The sequence below is a fragment of the Neophocaena asiaeorientalis genome, unplaced genomic scaffold (genome assembly GCF_003031525.2).
Source record: "Neophocaena asiaeorientalis asiaeorientalis breed wild unplaced genomic scaffold, Neophocaena_asiaeorientalis_V1.1 scaffold49, whole genome shotgun sequence".
NCBI classification, from domain to species: Eukaryota; Metazoa; Chordata; class Mammalia; order Artiodactyla; family Phocoenidae; genus Neophocaena; species Neophocaena asiaeorientalis.
The window spans coordinates 4664749-4686628 of NW_020172456.1; the positions used below are offsets into that span (position 1 = coordinate 4664749).

General features: G+C 41.0%; 1 protein-coding gene across 1 annotated transcript in view; it reads left to right on the plus strand.

Moving 5' to 3' along the window:
* Positions 1 to 21880, plus strand: part of TMED10 (transmembrane p24 trafficking protein 10) — a 42548-nt gene that overhangs the window by 11702 nt on the left and 8966 nt on the right. The window contains exons 2-3 of the mRNA XM_024737834.1: positions 9306 to 9417; positions 14687 to 14760. Coding sequence (XP_024593602.1) covers positions 9306 to 9417; positions 14687 to 14760 — 186 coding nt within the window. The remainder of the gene's footprint in view (positions 1 to 9305; positions 9418 to 14686; positions 14761 to 21880) is intronic.

The following is a 21880-nucleotide window of genomic DNA, read 5'->3' on the forward strand; positions in this document are numbered from 1 at the left end:
CGTATTGCCTATGTTGAGTTAATGTCGTAAATGCTGATAGAAGCAGGAGGAGAGCATCTATCCTTTATCATACCAGTACCTGGAAATCTTCCATGTCTAGTTTTCAGTACTTCTATAAGCCTTCTTAAACTACTTCTGTGCTGTGCTCTGCCATTGCTGAATTGTGTTGGAAATTTGAAAGAATTTAGTGTTGCTAAATGCTGCTTATGGCCTTTCTAAGTTTGACTTTGTTCTGGGTAAAATCTAGATGTGATCCTTTGATTTCAGGGGTGCTGTTGGTAGACTTGGTACTTACTCTTGTTTGAAAGATCAGAGTAAATTTGTTTTCTGCCCATTAAATATAGCTTCTGGGCTGACAGAGTTGTCCATGTTCTTAGTGTGTAGTACTCGTGGTAGTCTCTTGCAAGTATTTCTGATGCTATTTTTCTAGTGTAAAACTACAGCATCTTCAGTGATTTGGTGTTCTTTCTGATTGGACCCCACAGTTTAAGATTCACTGTGAACTATTACCAAATGAAGCGTACAGACCTACAACCCCTGATCATTATATATGCACCCACAGTCCTTTCTTCTCCTTTCCCCACACTTAATGTTATTGGGTCCTTCACGTAGTTTATTACTTATTGGGTAAAACACTTGCAGGAATTGCTGAAGTCATCTGGTATTTCTTTCTATCCCGTTAGCAGCTAAAATGATTCGTTGAATACCTGCTTTGTTAGGCATTTTGTATCTCTTCAGTTTCTAAATCTTACGGCTGCTTCCTTGAGGTTTACCTGTCTGTCTTTTCCTGTCTCCATGCAACAACCATTTAGGCCCTAGTCACCCCTGGGTTTAGTCGATGCAGACTACTTTATCTAGTTTGCCATCTATTAGCACTTTTAGATTGAAAGTATGGTTAGTGACCTAATTGTTTGTGGAGTTCTGAGTTATCACTAACAAGCAGTTACCATAATAGCAAAAATGCTAACAGTAACAACGACAATGCTGATAATTACACTTACTGATTGCTTGCCAGCTGCCAAACACTGTTCTAGGCACTTTACCTTTATTAAATTTAATTTTCACAATAACCTTGTAAAGTACATACTCTTGTTCTTATTTTACATATGAGGCACAGAGAGGTTAAGGAACATATCCAAGGCCTTACAGCTAGCAAGTGGCCCAACTGTGATTTGAACACCAACCTGAGGCCTGACTCTAGAACCTTCAGTCTAACTACTATGCTGTACTATCTCTCAAAAGGAGAAAAGGGTAGGTGTTTCTCTTTTGGTTCATTTTTGTTCAATGTATAGAGCTTCTCCAAGGAACTTGGCTGTTTCTGAATTCCTGAGTTAGTCATTCAGGAGTTACAAGGTTTATGGTTAGCCTTAAAATAATATGTACACGTTGTATACTCAGTATTATACCCCAGATTGGTCATAAACCTGAGGAAGACAGAGTGCAGGTAGGAGCCTGTGTGAAGGAAATTACATCTTCAGAGTTTCACTAAAGCTGCAAGCTGATTGACCTCTGCTGCTATGGTAGCACACCCGGAAAGACGTGGATTTGGCTTTTGGTTTTTAACATATTCTTGGACTGGTGGGGTATGGAGCTGATTCAGCAAATGAAAGCAATGTGTGACCTGTGCCATTAGAAATACACAGACTTCCCACCTCCCCCGTAGATCATATGTCATTTTATAAGGGTAGGTATAGACTTGTCCAAATTAACTATTTGTATTTACAACATAAAAAGTATATGAAAATGTTTATTTACTTGCTTGGCTTTGATTATAAATTTCTTGAGAATCTGGAGGTGTATGTGTATATGTGTGCGTGTGCGTGTGTGTGTGTGTATGTATGTGTATGTATGTGTTTGACTTCATCTTTCTGAATAGTATTTTTTTACATAAGCTTTTTATCTTAGAACAGTTTTAGATTTACAGAAGAACAGTGAAGATAATACAGTTCCCATATACCCCACAGCCAGTTTCCCCTATTGTTAATATCTTATGTTAGTATGATACATTTTGTCTGTCACAATAAACAAGTATTTATACATTATTATTAACTAAAGTCTATACTTTATTCAGATTCCCTTAGTTTTTACCTAATGTCCTTTTTTCCTGTCCCAGGATCCCATCCTGGATATATTACATTTAGTCGTATTTCTTTGGGCTCCTGTAGATTATGACAGTTTCTCAGATATTCCTTGTTTTTGACAGCCGTTTGAGTTTTGAGGAGTACTGGTCAAGTATTTTGTAGGATACCCCTCTATTGGGATTCGTCTGATGTTTTCCTCATGATGAAACTGGAATTAAGGGTTTTGGGGAGGAAGACCACAAAGGTAAAGGGTCATTTTCATCATATCATGCCAAGGGAGCATATTGTCAACATGAATTATCACTGTTATGTTGTCCTTGATCATCTGGCAGAGGTAGTGTTTGTCAGGTTTGTCCACTGTAAAGTTACTCCCCCCCCCCCTTTCTATGCTGTGCTCTTTGGAAGGAAGTCACTATGTGCAGCCCACACTTGAGTGGGGAGTATGCTTGACCTCCTTGAGGGTGCTTTTTCTAAAATTTCATAAATTATCTGAGAGTGTTCTGCATGGGAGATTTTCTTCTTCTCTCCCAGTTTGTTTGTTTGTTTGCTTGTTTAATCATTTATATCATTATGGATTCCTGGGTATTTATATATTGAATTACAATCCAATACTGCTTTATTTTGTTGCTCAAATTGTTACAGCTTTGGCTTTTGGGAGCTCTTTCATTTGGCTCCTGTGTCCCTTTGACAAACCCCTGTTGTTTTTTGTCTTGTTTTGTTTTCCAGCGCTTCTTTACTTTCTGGCACTACAAGATGCCCCAGGCTCATCTTGTGTATTTCTTGTTCCAGTCCTGGGGTCAGCCATTTCTCCAAGGAGCCCTGGTTCCCTTTTATTGGAGAATGGTATTAGAAACCAAGATCTGGATGGGTAGTATTATTTTTAAGGTATCTTTTCCTGACACTTTTTTTTTTTTTCAAACACACTTGTGGTAGCAGCAAGTGGCCAAAAGTAGCCCCAGCCTTCTTGCAACTTTAGAGTAAGGCTGAGAATTCCCTGAGCAGCAAGAGGAGCCAGGATGGGGAGAGAAGTGGTGCTAAAGAGCAGAGGCCCGCGGTTCGCGAGCGTTCATCCAGTTCCTTCAGGTCCCACGTCTGCGTTATTAGGTCAGGCAGATTGTTATGGAGGGTCACTAAAAGCATCCATCTGAATTGTATTTCTATCTTTAGCAAGGCTGTGGTTGAAAGTGGAGAGTCTAATATTGGTCACAGTCCTTTCACAAGAACCTTCCTGATAAACTGTTCTTGTTTAGTTCCAGGAAAATTATCACTGAAGATAAATTTGTGAGCTTTCATCAGAAAACAAATGATGTGTAACCCAACTTGTTTCTCTCTTAGTCTTGGCTTCCAGAAAACTGAGAGCCAGATTTATTATGCACCTACCATTTGCTTAGTTCAGGTTCTTGATAGTGCCTATTAGTTTCTTCCTCCAGCTGAACTGTATTCCTTAATTCCTAATTGCTTTATTTGCCTAGTGTTTGGGCCTAAGCTACTTAAAGATCCTTTTGAAGTAGGCAGGGTATTATCTTGCATGTGTGGTCAAGGAAGGGGGGCAGGCTTCAGGAGCAGAAGAACTGCTCAAGAACCTGTTTTCTCTGGCCACTGCCTAGAATCGTCCAAGAAAATCCAATTCTAAATAAGTCTTGTTTTCCCAGTGGACCTGTATTCTCACTTATTTGATGGTTTTGGTGTGAGTATTCACATATTCTTGATATCAGCTACTGTGCATATACATACAATTAACACTTTCTTCCCTACTTTGTAAGTTGTGAACTTTGGTTTGCTTTTCTTCAGAAGGTGTTATCTAGAAAGAAATCTTTATTACTTTCCATTCCTTGATGTCACATGGGCAAATTTTATGCCTTGATATTACCTTTGGTTAAGAACTTTACAGTAAGTTTTATGTTTTTATTGTTAAGGGGGAATCCTTTAAGGGTTTGCTGTTATAGTAGGTGAAAGTGGCAGTTATCATATTACCAAGGTGGTTCTCTAGTAGAATTTAAGAAGAAAAAATAAAATCTCTTAATTTTCGAGAAACCAGATGATCTTTTAAAGTGATCTGTAATCAGAACATTTTAATTAAAGAAATTTAAAACCATTATTTTAGCTTATTAGACTTTGCCGGCTCTGGCTAGTCACTGAGATTTGCCCAGTTTTTTTTTTTTTTTTTTGGCGGTACGCGGACCTCTCACTGTTGTGGCCTCCTGTTGCAAAGCAAGAACCCGTGTCCCCTGCATCGGCAGGCGGACTCTCACCACTGCGCCACCAGGGAAGCCCTTTTCTTTCTTTTTTAAGGTCAGTGGCTTGGCTCCTTAATAACTGCAAAGTTATGAACTACGTGGGAAACCTACTGATTTTCAGAAAAATTCTGGGATCTGTTAGAATCCCCAACAGTCTATAAGAGCCTAACATGAAGGTTAAATTGTCAAGTTGCCTGTCTGGATTTCCAGATGTCTGGATAGATACCCTGATATAGTTGTGTCATCTGAAGGTCATAGGGAGTATAGAAATGTGGAGACACTGATGGAAATGTGATCATTATCACACACTATTTCCAGGAGGTAAATTTCATGCTGATAAATGGTATAGGCAGTGATGGGTGTTTTGCCTTCAGCCTCTTGTAAAATATTTGCGTCTTTAATACATTTTCAGATGTCATAGAAAGAACCAGCAATGCAAGTGGTTCTACCATGACTATAGTTCCTCAGTACAGTGTAGAAGAAGACAATTTAAACAATTTTTACTCCTTCCGAGAACCAGTTGGAAGTGTGGATTGTATTCGAGTCTTTCAGAAAAACATGGAGACTTCTTAATTCATTTTGCAAAGTACTCAATGAAGGATTTTTGCCACTGCTTAATAAGAGTTTTCTGACCTGTACCTAGGATCATTTGTCATCTAAAGAGGCTCCTGTCCTTAAATAATTTTTTTTGAAGAACCCTTTTAAAATCTTAGGAGAGGGGCTTCCCTGGTGGCTCAGTGGTTGAGAATCTGCCTGCCAATGCAGGGGACACAGGTTCGAGCCCTGGTCTGGGAAGATCCCACATGCCGCGGAGCAACTAGGCCCATGAGCCACAACTACTGAGCCTGCGCATCTGGAGCCTGTGCTCCGCAACAAGAGAGGCCGCCATAGTGAGAGGCCCGCGCACCATAATGAAGAGTGGCCCCTGCTTGCCACAACTAGAGAAAGCCCTCACACAGAAACAAAGACCCAACACAGCCAAAAAATATAAAAATAAATAAATAAATTTAAAATAAAAAATAAATAAAAGTATTCTAGGGCACATGTATTAAAAAAAAATCTTAGGAGAATGCAAAGAGATCATAAGCTGTTCTTCTAGGAAATAACCTGGTTGGGCAAATTTATGCCAAGTCTTGTAAGTCTGATTAAGTTGAATTGTCCTTTGTTTGGCTTTTTCTTTTAGTTGATAATTCAGGAAAAGTATCACATGAACAAGAGGCCTTTAGGAATTTTCAGGGCTAAATATTCCCATGCAGATTGTTTATTTATTGCTGACTTCAAGGCCTCTACCTTGTGGCTGCCTGCTAATCCCTCTAAGGTGGAGAATGCAGACTGAACAGTGCCATGTCCCACTCAAGAGGACTCTCAGACTCTCTGACTTGCACCAACCCAAAGAATCCATCAGATTCTGTTAGTCTTTCTTGGCTTCTGTGCATTCCACTTCCTTCAGCCATTCCTACTGTGGGGCTGCAACATGGAATGTGGAAAGAGCATAGGTTTTAGACCCTTTCTTCAAATCTACCTACACAATTTATTAGCTCTGTGATAATGAACAAATTACTAAGTTTCTGCCTCAGTAAAATGGGGATAATAAGACTGGCCTCTCTTGGATTGTTGTGAGGATTGAAGACTATGTAGGTAAAGTTTATAACATAATCCCTTAATCCCCGTTTCCTTCCAAACCACTCAGGTGTAGACCCCAGACCTAAATCATATAATACTTTTCTTTGCTCCTGCATCCTGGCTGCTAGGTGCGGCCACTAGAAATCCATGGTCCCTGATCTCAGCTCTCACCTCAGTGCTGCCCAACAGTTCTTTTGTGTGATTTTAGCCAGCTTTCTTCCTGTCCTATGCAGAGGTCAGATATCGGTGGCCCAGAAGCTGTTTCTATAGACATTTTTTTTTGCGGTACGCAGGCCTCTCACTGCTGTGGCCTCTTCCGTTGCAGAGCACAGGCTCCGGACGCGCAGGCTCAGCGGCCATGGCTCACGGGCCCAGCTGCTCCGCGGCATGTGGGATCCTCCCAGACTGGGGCACGAACCCGTGTCCCCTGCATCGGCAGGCGGACTCTCAACCATTGCGCCACCAGGGAAGCCCCTATAGACATTTTTTGTTTGGCCTTGAGATAGTTTTTCAAATGTTGGGATTGGTTGTGAGGATTTAAAAACTAGGAGATTTCAAATAACAGTTAAAATGTTTAGGTTCTTACGGAGAATTAGATTGTCTGAAAAACTGGCATGCCATGGTAGTAATTGGTTTCTCCCTTGAGACCGGCCTGTCTCCTGTCTGCCACATTGTTCACCACACCCCGTGGACTTGTGCTGGCCCGTTAGACTCAGTGTATGTTGCTTGCTTGGTCTTTGTGGGCGTTCACTTTTTGGTCTTGTCCTGTGGGCTCTCCGGTTTTTTTGTTTGTTTGTTTTTAAGTATTTATTTAGCTTGCGCCGGGTCTTAGTTGAGGCATGCGGGATCTTCGTTGCAGTATGCATGCGGGATCTAGTTCCCCGACCAGGGATCAAACCCGGGCCCCCTGCATTAGGGGCTCAGAGTCTTACCCACTGGACCACCAGGGAAGTCCTTGGGCTTTCCGTTTTTTTTTTTTTTTTTTTTTTCTTTTTTTTTAATTTATTTTTTTTCTCCATTTTTAAAATTCCTCAGATGTGGCCCCTTCTCTCCATACACAAAGCCTTCATCATCTCTAACCTGGAGTACTGAGTTAGTGTCCTAACACATCTTCTTGTCTCTAGTATTGTCCCTCTTGAGTCTGTCTTCACAGTGTTATCAGATTTATCTTTGTAAACTTCAAGTTGAATCGCATCACTCTGGTTTCAAATTCTTCATTGCCTTTTCCACTTGGTGCGCAGTAAACTCCTTAGCGTGATGTTGTAGTTCTACATGATCTGGCTAGTATCTCTCCAGCCACTGAACTTCTCTGTGCCTCAGTTTCCTCCTGTGGAACATGGGAGAAAAAATACTTCTTACCTGTAGGGTTATAGTGAAGATCAAGTAAAAAGTGCATATAAAGGCCTTGGCACAATACTCAGCATTTAGTAAGTGCTTAATAAATATTAGCTATTAGTGTTACGATGATATCATGTTTTTGTTCTGTTTTGTTTTTCTGGACCTAAGCCTTCGTATTTGCTGTCTCTTCTACCCTGAATGTCTTTACTCCTATTCTTCCCTTGATTGCAACTCATCCTTCATGACTCAGCTCCTGTGTCACCTCCTCCATGATACACTCTGTGACCCTCCATAATCCCATGGCACAGACGCACTCTCCACACTGCAGCGAAGTTGTCTCATTTCTTATTCTTCTCCTATTTATACTCTTAAGCCCTTCGAAGATGGGAACCATCTTCCACATCCTATTTCTCCAGTGACCAGTGCAGATCCAGGTATCTTAAATGTTTGACAAATTAATGAATGATCAACATCATTCATGGCAGAAGATACTTGGTTAGTATTACTGCTGTTACTCTTAGGGAATTTAGATGTGCCATAAAACCTTTTTTATTAACCCATCATTTCAAATTTGTCTATCAGTGGTAACTATTCTTTCGTTATGTTTTTCTTCACAAAACTGAAATAACTTTATTTCTGACCATAAGTGATACATGCCTTTGTAGAAAAAAAAATTATAAAGAAATCTCACTACTCAGAAATAACTAGTGTTATTAAAGTGCTTTAAATATATAGGTTTATATGTATACTATTCAATTTTCATATTTAAAATCTCATCTATAATTGAATCTTGTTTTACAAACAGCATTAGAACGTCCAGTTTAATATAATGAATCCACTATTTTTGTGTTCTACATTTCAAGTAGCTTCCTGTCTTAGGTCATGAAGTGTGCCTTCTGCCAAGACAACCATGTACTCTAGAAAAGAAGCCTGAGACCCGGTCTGTCATATTACTGTGTCAAGCCCTTGCTTTATATGCGACCGTTCACTTACCAATATATGCCGCTTCGTCTGTGCTTACAGGCCATTCTGTAGGAATGGAGCGGTTTACATTTGGAAAACCAGAGGCAACAACCTGGAAGACAGGAATTATCATTTGTGGAAGCCAAAGATGTCTTTTTTAGGAGTAATTTCTTGTTTATCCCCCTGCCTTCCCCCACCCCTTGTAGCCATTGACATAATCCACATAAAATCTGCAGGAATAGCTCTGCCAGATTTTTCCTCCAAGCACGCCTTCTTTTCCTTCACTCCTTGTGTCAGGTGCTCCATTTCCACTCTCCACCCCTCCCCCCAACCATGTGTCAAGATTTGTTTTAAACAGGAAATGTGTTCTTATATATCTTTCTCCTTTTTGTATATTCTTTCAGTAATTATCCACTTCCATTTTCCCTTTCTAGGAAATGATACTGATCTACATTCTATAAAGTGAACTTTTGCTAATAAACCCACTTTATATCAACTATATCAACTGTGTGAAATTTGCTGTATTTGGGTTTCACCTTCTAATCCAATTCCTGTCTTTGGGAATGGTTGGACCATAGTGATCATAACACACTGTCTTTTTTTTTTTTTTTGATAAATTTATTTATGTTATTTATTTGGCTGTGTTGGGTCTTCTTTGCTGTGCACGGGCTTTCTCTAGTTGCGGCGAGCGAGGGCTACTCTTCTTTGCCATGCATGGGCTTCTCATTGTCGTGGTTTCTCTCGTTGCAGAGCACAAGCTCTAGGCGCACGGACTTCAGTAGTTGTGGCACATGGGCTTCAGTAGTGTGACTCGCGGGCTCTAGAGCACAGGCTCAGTAGTTGTGGCGCACGAGCTTAGTTGCTCTGCGGCATGTGGGATTTTTCCGGACCAGGGCTCGAACCTGTGTCCCCTGCATTGGCAGGCAGATTCTTAACCACTGCGCCACCAGGGAAGCCCTAGACTGTCTTTTACAGACAGTGTTTCTTTCCATTTCTCCAATTTCTATAAGTTCTCTTCCCGAGTATTATTTGCTGTCTGTTCTTACTTAATTTTTACTTTTAGATTACAGATTCTGCTGGCCATATTCTGTACTCCAAGGAGGATGCAACCAAGGGGAAATTTGCCTTTACCACTGAAGATTATGACATGTTCGAAGTGTGTTTTGAGAGCAAGGGTAAGTAAATCAGAGTATTTTCCCTGAATTAAGCATCGTCTTCTAAGCAAGTTAGAGCATGAACTTTCTCTCTTGGTCTGGGCAAGAAGAGGAAATGAAAACTACATTTGCTGGAGTGCACACACGTATAAGTGAAAGTTGGCGAATTGGTAGGGTTCTTCACGTGCAGGAGTAGGCATTTCTTGAATCCTGTGATATACTTGGCTTGAATGATAGAGTTGAATTTGGTATAGATGCTAGAAAATAGTGCATTTATATGCTAGTGATATGTTTTCTTTGGGATTAGAAGTAGGGTCTGTCTGACAAATAATGTATCATCAGAAGCAGTTTCGATCTCCAGGGCACTTGCTATTTCCTAGTCCTGATAACTTGCTGTGGCTTCTTCTGTGCATCTCAAGGCCAAGAGTCCTTAGTAACTTTTAGGCTGATTGATTACCTGATGGCTTCTGTGCTCAGTGGTTGGGGACTTTTTCACTCCCTATTCTTCAGCTTCAAGGACACCAGACTCTAAAAGCTGTATGCATTTATACCTATTATATTACTTGGGACCCTTTGGGGCTGCAGGACACAAAAACGTAACTCAAACTGGCTTAAAGAGGAAGAAGAGAAAGACCATGTGACTCTCTCAACAGGGAAGTCTACATTGTGGTACTGACTTCAGGTAGGGCTGTATCTTGGGGTTTTAACGGTATCATTGGAACCGTACATTGTTTTTAGTGCTTCCTCTTTTTGCCTCCATTTGACTTTATTCTCAGGCTTTCTCCGTATGGTAGCAAAAGGACTCCTGGCAATTTTACATTTATAGAATGTTCAGAACATACGATCCTAGAAGAAAAGCAGGTACCTTTGCCAACACCTCTAACATATTCCCAGGAATAGCAAAAGAACCAGCTGCTTTTAACAGTTAATCAGAAATTGACCCCTGATCTAAAGTGGGTCAGTTTAGCCTAAAAGCTAAGGGAGTTTGCCTGAAGTAAATGGAATAATAGATTAAGAATAGAAAATTAAAAGACTGTAATAGTGATTTCATGACTGATACCCTTCTCCCTGCCCCCACCCCTGCCAGTTCCAGGATGTCTCAACAGTATTCCAGACATTTCCACATAGTGTGCTATTCTTACCTCAAAACTCAGACATCTAAGACTGTATTCATGACCTACTCTTTCAAATTAGTTCTCCTCACTCATCAGTATTAACACCATCCTTCCAGTTACTTGGGCTCACATATTTTAAATTACATACTTTTGTCTTTTCCAGTCTGTCATCAAGTTATGCTGATACTTCTTTCAAAATACCTCCTGTATCAGCCACCACACAGATCTGAATTCTAATCTTTCAAATCATGGATCATGTCATTAGCCTTCTAACTGATATCCCTGCTTTTAATATATCCAAATACTGCCACCAGATTTATCTCCTAAAACACATCTTTCATTATGTCAGTCCTTTTTCAAAAGCTTTCCCTTCTTTGTAGTGGCAGTAATATTCCTGTTCTATAGAATGAAACACAGAATCATGAAATTTTCAAGCTAGAAGGGATTTTAGGCATCATGGCTTTTAATAGTCTTTATACTCTTGCTCCATCCAACCTTATCTTCCTCTGCCCATCAGGCCCCAGTCATTCTGGTTTGCTCTGCCTTCTAAACATGTCACATTTATTCATTTGTTGGAATGCTCTCTTCCCATATGAACATAGGTTTACCTTTAGTTTTGGGATTTTTTTGTTTTTGTTTTTTAATATTTATTTATTTGTTTGTTTCAGCTGTGCCAAGTCTTAGTTGCCCCACGTGGGATCTTTGTTGCGGCGTGTTTAGTTGTGGCATGCAGACTTCTTAGTTGCAGCATGTGGACTCTTAGGTGCAGCATGCATGTGGGACCTAGTTCCCCTACCAGGGATCGAACCCAGGCCCCCTGCATTGGGAGTGTGGAGTCTTACCCACTGGACCAAAGGGAAGTCCCTACTTTTAGTTCTTTTAGAATGCATCCCTCAGCCGTTCTAGTCTGCTTGATATCTCAATCGATTGATTGATTCATCCATCACTGTTCTAGGTGTTGGGGATATAGCAGTGAATAAAACAGAAGTCTCTGTTCTCAGTGGAGCTTACATTTTCATTGGAGCAAGCAGACAATAGACAAATATAAGTCAAACGGGGGCTTCTCTGGTGGTGCAGTGGTTAAGAATCCATCTGCCAATGTGGGAGACACAGGTTTGATCCCTGGTCCAGGAAGCTCCCACATGCCGCGGAGCAACTAAGCCTGTGCGCCACAACTACTGAGCCTGTGCTCTAGAGCCCGCGAGCCACAACTGCTGAAGCCTGTGCGCCTAGAGCCCATGTTCCGCAATAAGAGAAGCCTTGCACACCACAACAAAGAGTAGCCCCCGCTTGCCGCAACTAGAGAAAAGCCCGCGTGCAGCAACAAAGACCCAGTGCAGCCATAAATTTATTTATTTATTAAAAAAAAATAAGTCAGATGGTAATGAGGGCTTTGGAGAGAAAGCAAACACCTTAAGATGCTGAGCATGTCTCAGAAACAGCAAGGAGGTCAGTGTGGCTTCCTCTGAATAGTGCATCACTTACTGATTGGATTGTTTATTTAAGTATTTGAATATATATATATCTCACACACACAGCCTTGTGTTAAGTGTCTCGTGTATATATCTTACATTCCCAATTTTGTACTCTTTGAAGGCAGAGATTATCTTTTGTTCTGAATTTCTTATATGCTGATGCTGTGCATGTAAATGCCTAGGAACTAGTTCAAAAATGTGTGTGTATGTATGTATAAATGTATGTGTATACACACATGTTATAGCCAGCATTCAATTTCTAGTTTCATTTGTGTTTATTCAGCTGTTTATTCTGATGTGAAGACCTGATACCTTGTAGTCTTCGGAGCACCTTTAAAAGACTGTCTATTTGTCAGGCAGAGAGAAATTTCAAAAGGTGTTTTTACAAAGGAGACCCTTTATGGCCATGATGTCAATTAAGGGGCTGGGCTGGCTGTTCTGTGCAAGAAATTGTATGGTCTGGACTCAGATGGTCTGTGGTTTTGTGGTTTCATTCGTGTTTGAATAATGCTAAAGCTGTGCTGTGGCAAACAGAGATAGCGAGAAGAGTCTGTTAGGAAGAGAATATCTTGATCATTCCGACCAGGCGGAGCTGTGAGCTGCTTGGATTTCACAACTTTTTAAGTGAGGAAGGAGAAGCAAATATTTGCATTGAATCTCTTACAGGCAGTGCTGTGATCAAGATTGCACATTAGATTTGGGAGAAGATACCTCTCTGGGTGTCACTTTTTGTTTTGCTTTCTTTTGTTTTGGAAACCTAATTGGTTTAATGCTCAGAAGGTATCTGTGACTTGGCTTAGTTTCTTTCTTTTTCTTTTTTTTTTAAATAAATGTATTTATTTATTTTTGGCTGCGTTGGGTTTCCATTGCTGCATGCGGGCTTTCTCTAGTTGCAGCAGGCGGGAGCTACCCTTTATCGCATGTGCAGACTTCTCATTGCGGTGGCTTCTCTTTGTTGTGGAGCACGGGCTCTAGGCACGCGGGCTTCAGTAGTCGGGGCGCACGGGCTTAGTTGCTCTGCGGCATGTGGGATCTTCCCGGACCAGGGCTCGAACCGGTGTCCCCTGCATTGGCAGGTGGATTCTTAACCACTTCGCCACCAGGGAAGTCCTTGGCTTAGTTTCTTGATCCTACCTATTCAGTCTTATAAGCTTTCAAATTGATCTTTCTAGTCTATCCAAAAGAACTTCTTTACTGTCTTTTAAACATGCCACAATCCTTTCAATAGCTGTCTTTGTTCATGTGTTCCCTTCTGTCCAGATACTTTGTCTGCTGTCAGGTGCTACCTCTCAAGTGAAGTCTGTCCACAACTAATCTCTTCCCTCTTCTAACCTTTGCTCCATAGCTGGGAGTCTGAACCGTTTTTGTTTTTTCCTTAAAGTTTTATATGCTTTGCATTTTTACTGTAGCTGGTATGCATATTTATGTCTTAGATGCCCATAGAATTATTTGAAGGCAGAGATTGCAATCTCTGTTCTAGCGCCTTGTGAGTTCTTAATGAGTAGTTTTTGAATTGACATTTCAGAAAATCTCCAGTGTTTCTCAGGGTACAGTACCACTCTCTACGGCTATGGTCTCAGGAACCATGATGATTAACTGGCAATATTTCCCAAAACTCCTAATTTCATGCAGGCAGTTTTTAATTATACAAGTAATCAGGTGAATTCCAGGAGATTGAGACTGAGCAGTTTTCTGGGGCTCTTTTGAATCTTTCACTTTCTCCTATTTGATGATGTAAGAATAGAATTCCTTTTTTTTTTTTTTTTTGCGGTACGGGGGCCTCTCACTGTTGTGGCCTCTCCCGTTGCAGAGCACAGGCTCCGGACGCGCAGGCTCAGCGGCCATGCCTCACAGGCCCAGCCGCTCCGCAGCATGTGGGATCTTCCCGGACCGGCGCAGTGGACTCTCAACCACTGCGCCACCAGGGAAGCCTGAGTAGAATTCCTTTTGATCCAGCTGAATCAGATTATCTTTTCTAATATGAACATTGCTCTGTTGGTCCTACTATCCCCAATAGACTTTTCTGTTTGTAAGAAGTATCCCTGAGAATTTTACTCTTATTGTTAAGTTTCTTCTTGGGCTCTTCTAAAGGCTTTGTGGGAATAGTCCCATAACACTTTGTTTACCTATTGAAATGGCCTTACATCGACCAAAATGTTTGAAATAAGTGGAATAGTAGACAAATCCTGTGTACTTTTCAGTACTCATATTTGTATTAAGTAAATTCAAGCTTAGTGTATACCGAGTAATCCTTCTCTCAGAATTTCACAGGTCAGCCTTTTCAGATGTGGAATGTGCCTTTTCAGCCTAAGTTGGTGCCCTCTACCTATTGGTCTATATGCCACTCAATTGTATGCTGTTGTGACTTTCGTTTCCTAATCCAGTGAGCCTGTGTGTTTTCTCTTCCCCTGTTCTGTTCCTCTGTAGTACCAGCTGCAGTATCTTGTGTCCTGCTCCCTCAGAGATGTTTGCCAGCAGCATGTTCTTGTCACTTTCTGGCACCCCACACAGATAGAGGCTTTGTCTGGAATGCTTGTGATTTTTAGCCAGAGCCAGGAATTTTCTGCAGCTGAGTAGGGGGAGGAGTTGCCGCTGTTTCCCTCTATTGAGAGGGTAGGGCTTAGGGAGAGGGAGGGTGGGTGGGTGATTTCCCGGAATTTTAAACATTCCGCACAATGAATCCTTTGATTTCTTTCTCAGGAACAGGGCGGATACCTGACCAACTCGTGATCCTAGACATGAAGCATGGAGTGGAGGCGAAAAATTACGAAGAGGTATGTCCTGCTGTAACAGCCAGTAGAGGCAGTAGCTTGCTGTTCTGTGAGGTTTCTGTGACCTAGTCAGGCCAACAGGCTGTGCTTTGCCCAGGAGGCTGTGGTTTTCTCAGCAGTCATGTGATAACCAGCTTGGTATAAAAAGTTATGTTAACAGCCTTGAACAATAATTCTGGCTGTGCTGTCAGCCAAATGACTGGACCAACTGTCCCATAGAAATGTTGGTGTGATAAAACCCAAGCATATGCCATTAGTGCTCTTGAGACGTCTGAAACCAAATATATATTTATAATTTTTAAAAGCTGGAATTCATTTATGTTAATGTTCAAGGTTAAGAAAAGTGATTTTTTAAAAAATTCCTATGGCTTTTATTCCCCGACTGACAGCTATGTATATAGCTAGGGCATAGATTCAGTGCCGTTTTAGACTTGAACAGTTGTGCTGTCTTTGAGAAACACAATAATCAAAAGTAGCTTTTAGTTAAAATAATTTCAAAGAGAGAGCAAGATGGAAGAGAAAACTGCAAGAGACTAGCAGTTTTGCTGACAGGAAGTATTGTAGAGAACAAAAATAGGCATTTATTTGGGTGGTAGGGAGGCGGAAGTGTGCCTAGAATTAGGGGAAGGGAGACCAAGCCCTTTTAATCTCAATTATTGTGAGAGACTCTGGGGGCAGCACAAAATGGTTCTTCAAATGAAGAGCACCTTTGAAAAGCCACAAGAACTATTTAAGACTGGAGGATTGATCTTTACAGAAAGATAAGAGTGTTTGTACCGAGATGAGTCTTTTTACAGCAGTACCTGAAGGCATGAAGAAGAGGTGGGGTACAGGAAATGTAAATGGCTTTTGAAGAATGTAAACTGAATAAACAAAGGAAAGTTGTTTTAAGTGATTTAAGAGAATTTTCTAGGAATGTTGGAACAGGAGAAGTTATTCTATCTTTGGTCAGAACTTGGAAGGGAAATATCCTAAAATGGAAGATTGGAAGCGACTGGCTGGTTCTACGACAGGAAGTAGTACTACAATGATTGCAGCTCTCCAGGTCTTTCCTCTTTTTTCCTAGTTCATGTGTGTGTTCAACTGAACAAAACTAGACTGAGTTATTTGTAGGGAATAAACAGGAGCAAGTGATGCAGTTGTGAATGGAAGACAATTCCTAGTGGAGACTTTGATTTGCTTGTTTCTGTCTCCAGGCTAGTTTAAGTAAAAGAAATAAAGCAAGAGCTTCTTTGTTTGATGAACTTAAGAGTAAACTGAAAAATCCAAGAATCCTAATTATATCTAAATAAGATCATGTAAGTTAAAGCACTGTTGTACGGTATAAAACACTAAGAAAAATGTTGTATTATCATGAGGTAGAAGAATAGGTAAAATGATTTTCAGTTTTTGAGTACTGCTGCTATATTCTCAACCTCAGACTGCATATTAGACATAGCTTGTTTTTCTCCAAAACAGATGGTATTATTGTGAGTTTACATATAGAATGATGTGGACGTCACTAGCGTATGGCATTTTACTTTTTAATTATTTTTTTAATATATCTTTATTGGAGTATAGCTGCTCCACAATACTGCGCTAGCCTCTGTCACACAACAAATTGAATCAGCCACGTGCATGCATGCATCCCCACGTCCCCACCCTCTTGAGCCTCCCTCCCACCCTCCCTATTCCACCCCTCTAGGTCATCACAAAGCACCGAGCTGATCTCCTGTGCTATGCAACTGCTTCCCACTAGCTGTTTTACATTCGGTAGTGTATATATGTTGATGCTACTCTCACTTCGCCCCAGCTTCCACCTCCACCCGGTGTCCTCAAGTCCATTCTCTATGTCTACATCTTTATTCCTGCCCTGCCACTAGGTTCAGTAGTACCATTTTTTCTTAGATTCCCTATACATGCGTTAGCATACGGTATTTGTTTTTCTCTTTCTGATTTACTTCACTCTGTATGACAGACTCTAGGTCCATCCACCTCACTACAAATAACTCAATTTCATTTCTTTTTATGGCTAAGTAATATTCCATTGTATATGTGTGCCACATCTTCTTTATCCATTCATCTGTCGATGCACATTTAGATTGCTTCCATGTCCTGGCTATTGTAAATAGTGCTGCAACGAACATTGTGGTACATGTCTCTTTTTGAATTATGTTTTTCTTAGTATATGCCCAGTAGTGGGATTGCTGGGTCATATGGTACACCCCCGCCACTTTCCCCACTTGGTGTCCATACGTTTGTTCTCTATATCTGTGTCTCTATTTCTGCCCTGAAAACCAGTTCATACTGTCTTGAATACTGTAGCTTTGTAGTATAGTTTGAAGTTGGGGAGCCTGATTCCTCCAGCTCCGTTTTTCTTTCTCAAGATTGCTTTAGCTATTTGGGGTCTTGTGTGTTTCCATGTGAATTGTAAAAATTTTTTTCTAATTCTGTGAAGAATGCCATTGGTAATTTGATAGGGATTGTATTGAATCTGTAGGTTGCTTTGAGTAGGATAGTCATTTCCACAATACTGAGTCTTCCAATCCAGGAACATTGTATATCTCTCCATCTGTTTATGTCATCTTTGATTGCTTTCATCAGTGTCTTATAGTTTTCTGAGTACACGTCTTTTACCTCCTTAGATAGGTTTATTGCTAGGTATTTTATTCTTTTTGTTGTGATGGTAAATGGGATTGTTTCCTTAATTTCTCTTTCTGATTTTTTGTTGTTAGTCTATAGGAATGCAAGAGATTTCTGAGCATTAATTTTGTATCCTGCAACCTTACCAAATTCATTGATTAGTTCTAGTAGTTTTCTGGTGGTATCTTTAGGATTTTCTGTGTATAGTATCATGTCATCTGCAAATAGTGACAGTTTTACTTCTTCTTTTCCAATCTGTATTCCTTTTATTTCTTTTTCTTCTGTGATTGCCGTGGCTAGGATTTCCAAAGCTATGTTGAATAAGAGTGGCTACAGTGGACACCCTTGTCTTGTTCCTGATCTTAGTGGAAATGCTTCCAGCTTTTCACCATTGAGTATGATGTTTGCTGTGGGTTTGTCATATAAGGCCTTTATTATGTTGAGGTAGGTTCCCTCTGTGCCCAATTTCATTGCTTGTGATAGGTCTGTTTATATTTTCTAATTCTTTCTGGTTCAGTCTTGGAAAATTGCACCTTTCCAAGAATTTGTCCGTTTCTTCATGGTTGTCCGTTTTATTGGCATATTGTTGTTTATAGTAGTCTCTTATAATCCTTTGTATTTCTGTGGTGTTGGTTGTGATTTCTCCTTTTTCATTTCTAATTTTATTGATTTGCATCCTCTCCCTTTTTTTCTTGATGAGTCTGGCTAACGGTTTATCAATTTTGCTTATCTTCTCAAAGAACCAGCTTTTAGTTTTATTGATCTTTGCTATTGTTTTCTTCGTTTCTATTTCATTTATTTCTGCTCTGATCTTTATGATTTCTTTCCTTCTACTGACTTCAGGTTTTCTTTGTTCTTTCTCTAGTTGCTTTAGGTGTAGGGTTAGATTGTTTATTTGCAATTTCTCTTGTTTCTTGATGTGAGATTGAATTGCTATAAACTTCCCTCTTAGAACTGCTTTTGCTGCATCCCATAGGTTTTGGGTTGTCGTGTTTGCATTGTCATTTGTTTCTATGTATTTTTTTATCTCTTCTGTGATCTCTTGGTTATTTAGTAGTGCACTGTTTAGCCTCCATGTATTTGTGAGGTTTTTTTTTTTTTTTTTTGGCTGCATTGGGTCTTTGTTGCAGGGGCTACTCTTCGTTGCGGTGTGCGGGCTTCTCATTGTGGTGGCTTCTCTTGTTGCAGAGCACAGGCAGGCTTCAGTAGTTGTGGCATGAGGGCTCAGTAGTTGTGGTTTGCAGACTCTAGAGCACAGGCTCAGTAGTTGTGGCACACAGGCTTAATTGCTCCACGGCATGTGGGATCTTCCTGGACCAGGGCTTGAACCCATGTCCCCTGCATTGGCGGGTGGATTCTTAAACTGTGCTACCAGGAAGTCCCTGTATTTGTGTTTTTTACAGTTTTTTTCCTGTAATTGATTTCCAGTCTCATGGCATTGTGGTCAGAAAAGATGCTTGATACGATTTCAGTTTTCTTAAATTTTCCGAGGCTTGATTTGTGACCCAAGATGTGATCTATCCTGGAGAATATTCTGTGTGCACTTGAGAAGAAAGTGTATTCTGCCACTTTTGGGTGGAATGTTCTATGAATATCAATTAAATCTATCTGGTCTGTTGTGTCATTTAAAGCTTGTGTTTCCTTATTTATTTTCTGCTTGGATGATCTGTCCATTGGTATAAGTGGGGTGTTAAAGTCCCCTGCTATCATTGTGTTACTGTCAGTTTCCCCTTTCATGGTTGTTAGCATTTGCCTTATATATTGAGGTGCTCCTATGTTGGGTGCATAAACATTTATAATTGTTATATCTTCTTCTTGGATTGATCCCTTGATCATTATGTAGTGTCCTTCCTTATCTCTTGTAACAGTCTTTATTTTAAAGTCTATTTTATCTGATACAAGTATTGCTACTCCAGCTTTCTTTTGATTTCCATGGAATATCTTTTTCCACCCCTTCATTTTCAGTCTGTATGTGTCCCTAGGTCTGAAGTGAGTCTCTTGTAGACAGCATATATATGGGTCTTGTGTTTGTATCCATTTGGCCAGTCTGTGTCTTTTGGTTGAGGCATTTAATGCATTTATATTCAAGGTTATTATTGATATGTATATTTCTATTACCATTTTCCTAATTGTTTTGGGTTTGTTCGGTTTGTTTTTGTGGGTCTTTTTCTTCTCTGTGTTTCCCACCTAGAGAAGTTTCTTTAGCATTTGTTGTAAAGCTGGTTTGGTGATGCTGAATTCTCTTAGCTTTTGCTTGTCTGAAAAGCTTTTGATTTCTCTGTAGAATCTGAATGAGATCCTTGCTGGATAGAGTAATCTTGGTTGTAGGTTTTTCTCTTTCATCACTTTAAGTATATCCTGCCACTCCCTTCTGGCCTGCAGAGTTTCTGCTGAAAAGTCAGCTGATAACCTTATGGAGTGTCCTTTGTATGTTATTTTTTGCTTTTCCCTCGCTGCTTTTAATATTTTTTCTTTGAATTTAATTTTTGTTAGCTTGATTAATATGTGTCTTTGTCTCTTTCTCCTGGGGTTTATCCTGGATGGGACTCTCTGTGCTTCCTGGACTTGGTGACTAGTTCCTTTCCCATTTTAGGGAAGTTTTCCACTATAATCTCTTCAGATTTTTTCCCAGACCCTTTCTTTTTCTCTTCTTCTGGGACCCCTATAATTCAAATGTTGGTGCGTTTAGTGTTGTCCCAGAGGTCTGTGAGATTGTCTTCAGTTCTTTTCATTCTTTTTTCTTTATTCTGCCCCTCAGCAGTTATTTCCATGATTATGTCTTCCAGCTCGCTTATTCGTTCTTCTGCCTCAGTTATTGATTCCTTCTACTGTATTTTTCATTTCAGTTATTGTGTTGTTCTTCTCTGTTTGTTCTTTAGTTCTTCTAGGTCTTTGTTAAACATTTCTTGTATTTTCTCAATCCGTGTTTCCATCCTATTTCCAAGACTCTGGATCATCTTTACTATAATTACTCTGAATTCTTTTTCAGGCAGATTGCCTGTTTCCTCTTCATTTATTTGATCTTTTAGGCTTCTACCTTGATCATTCATCTGTGACATATTTTTTTGCTGTTTCCTTCTTTTTTTTTTTTTTTTTTTTTGGATGAGTGGGATTGTGTTCCTGTCTTACTGGTTGTTTGGCTTGAGGCTTTCAGCACTGGACTTTGTACGCTGTTGGGTAGAGTTGGGTCTTGGTGCTGAGATGAGGACCTCTGGGAGACCTCACTCCTATGAATATTCCCTGGGGTCTGAGGTTCTCTGTTAGTCTGGTGGTTTGGACCTCGGAGTTCCCACCACAGGAGCTTTGGCCTGACCCCTGGCTCGTGAACCAAGATCCCGCAAGCCGCGTGTTGTTGCCAAAAAAACCCAAAAAAGAACAACAGTAAAGTAAAAAATAAAATTAGACTAGGAAACTAACAGATATGTTAGAAAGAATATAAAAATATAGATGAATCAACAACTGGAAGATACAACAGTATCACAATAGTAAAAAAGAGGAGGAGGGGAAAGAGGAAGAAAAAAAGGGGAAAAGACCTTGGCTGTGGAGGGTGGGGCCTAAGTAAGGGCGAAGTTTGGGTGGTGGATGGGGCCTATACTTAGGACCCACAGGGCTGGTAAAGGCCCTGGGAGCTGTGGGGCTGGGGCTTAGGCTCAAGGAACAGAAGGGGCCCAGGTGTGTCCCCCACCCCTGGTCTCAGAGGGAGGGGGACCTCACCTGGGAACCCAGCAGGCTTCCTGGGCTCGAGTGGATGGGGCAAACGCGTTCTTCTCCTCTCCTGCTCCTCCTGTCCCAGAGGGCCCCTCCCAATGGCCTCTCCTGTTCTCCTCTCAGCTTTCTTCTCATGCCCCCAGGACCAGGGGTAAGGGGATGATCTTGGAGGGAAGGGAACCTTCCTGGGAGCTCAGCAGGCTCTCTGGGCTGAGTGGGCCGGGGGATCGCCCTCTGCTCCTTTCCTGCTCCTCCCGGAGGGCCAATGATGACAAAGAAAAAAAATAAAATTAGACTAGGAAACTAGCAGATATGTTAGAAAGAATATAAAAATTAAAATATAGTTGAAACAACAACCAGAAGGTAAAACAGAACCACAGTAGTAAGAAAGGAGGAGAGGAAAAAAAAAAAAAGAAAGGTGGAAAAGACCTTGGCTGTGGAGGGTGGGGCCTAAGCAGGAGTGTGGTTTGGGCAGTGAGTGGGGCCTATTCTTAGGACCAACAGGGCTGGAAAAAGCCCTGGGTGGTATGTGGGGTGGGGCTTAGGCTCAACGGGGCCCAGGTTTGCCTTCCACCTCTGGTCTCGGGTGGGGGGCACCCCACCTGGGAGCCCAGAAGGATTCCCAAGCCTGAGTGGGTGGGGCAAACGCCCTCTGTTCTTTCTCCTGCTCCTGAGGTCCTGGAGGGCCCCTCCCACCTGCCTCTCCTGTTCTCACCTGGCCTCTCTCCTATGCTCCCAGGACCAGTGTGGCCAGGAGGGGGCCTCTGAGGGCACAGGACTCAGCCCAAGAGCC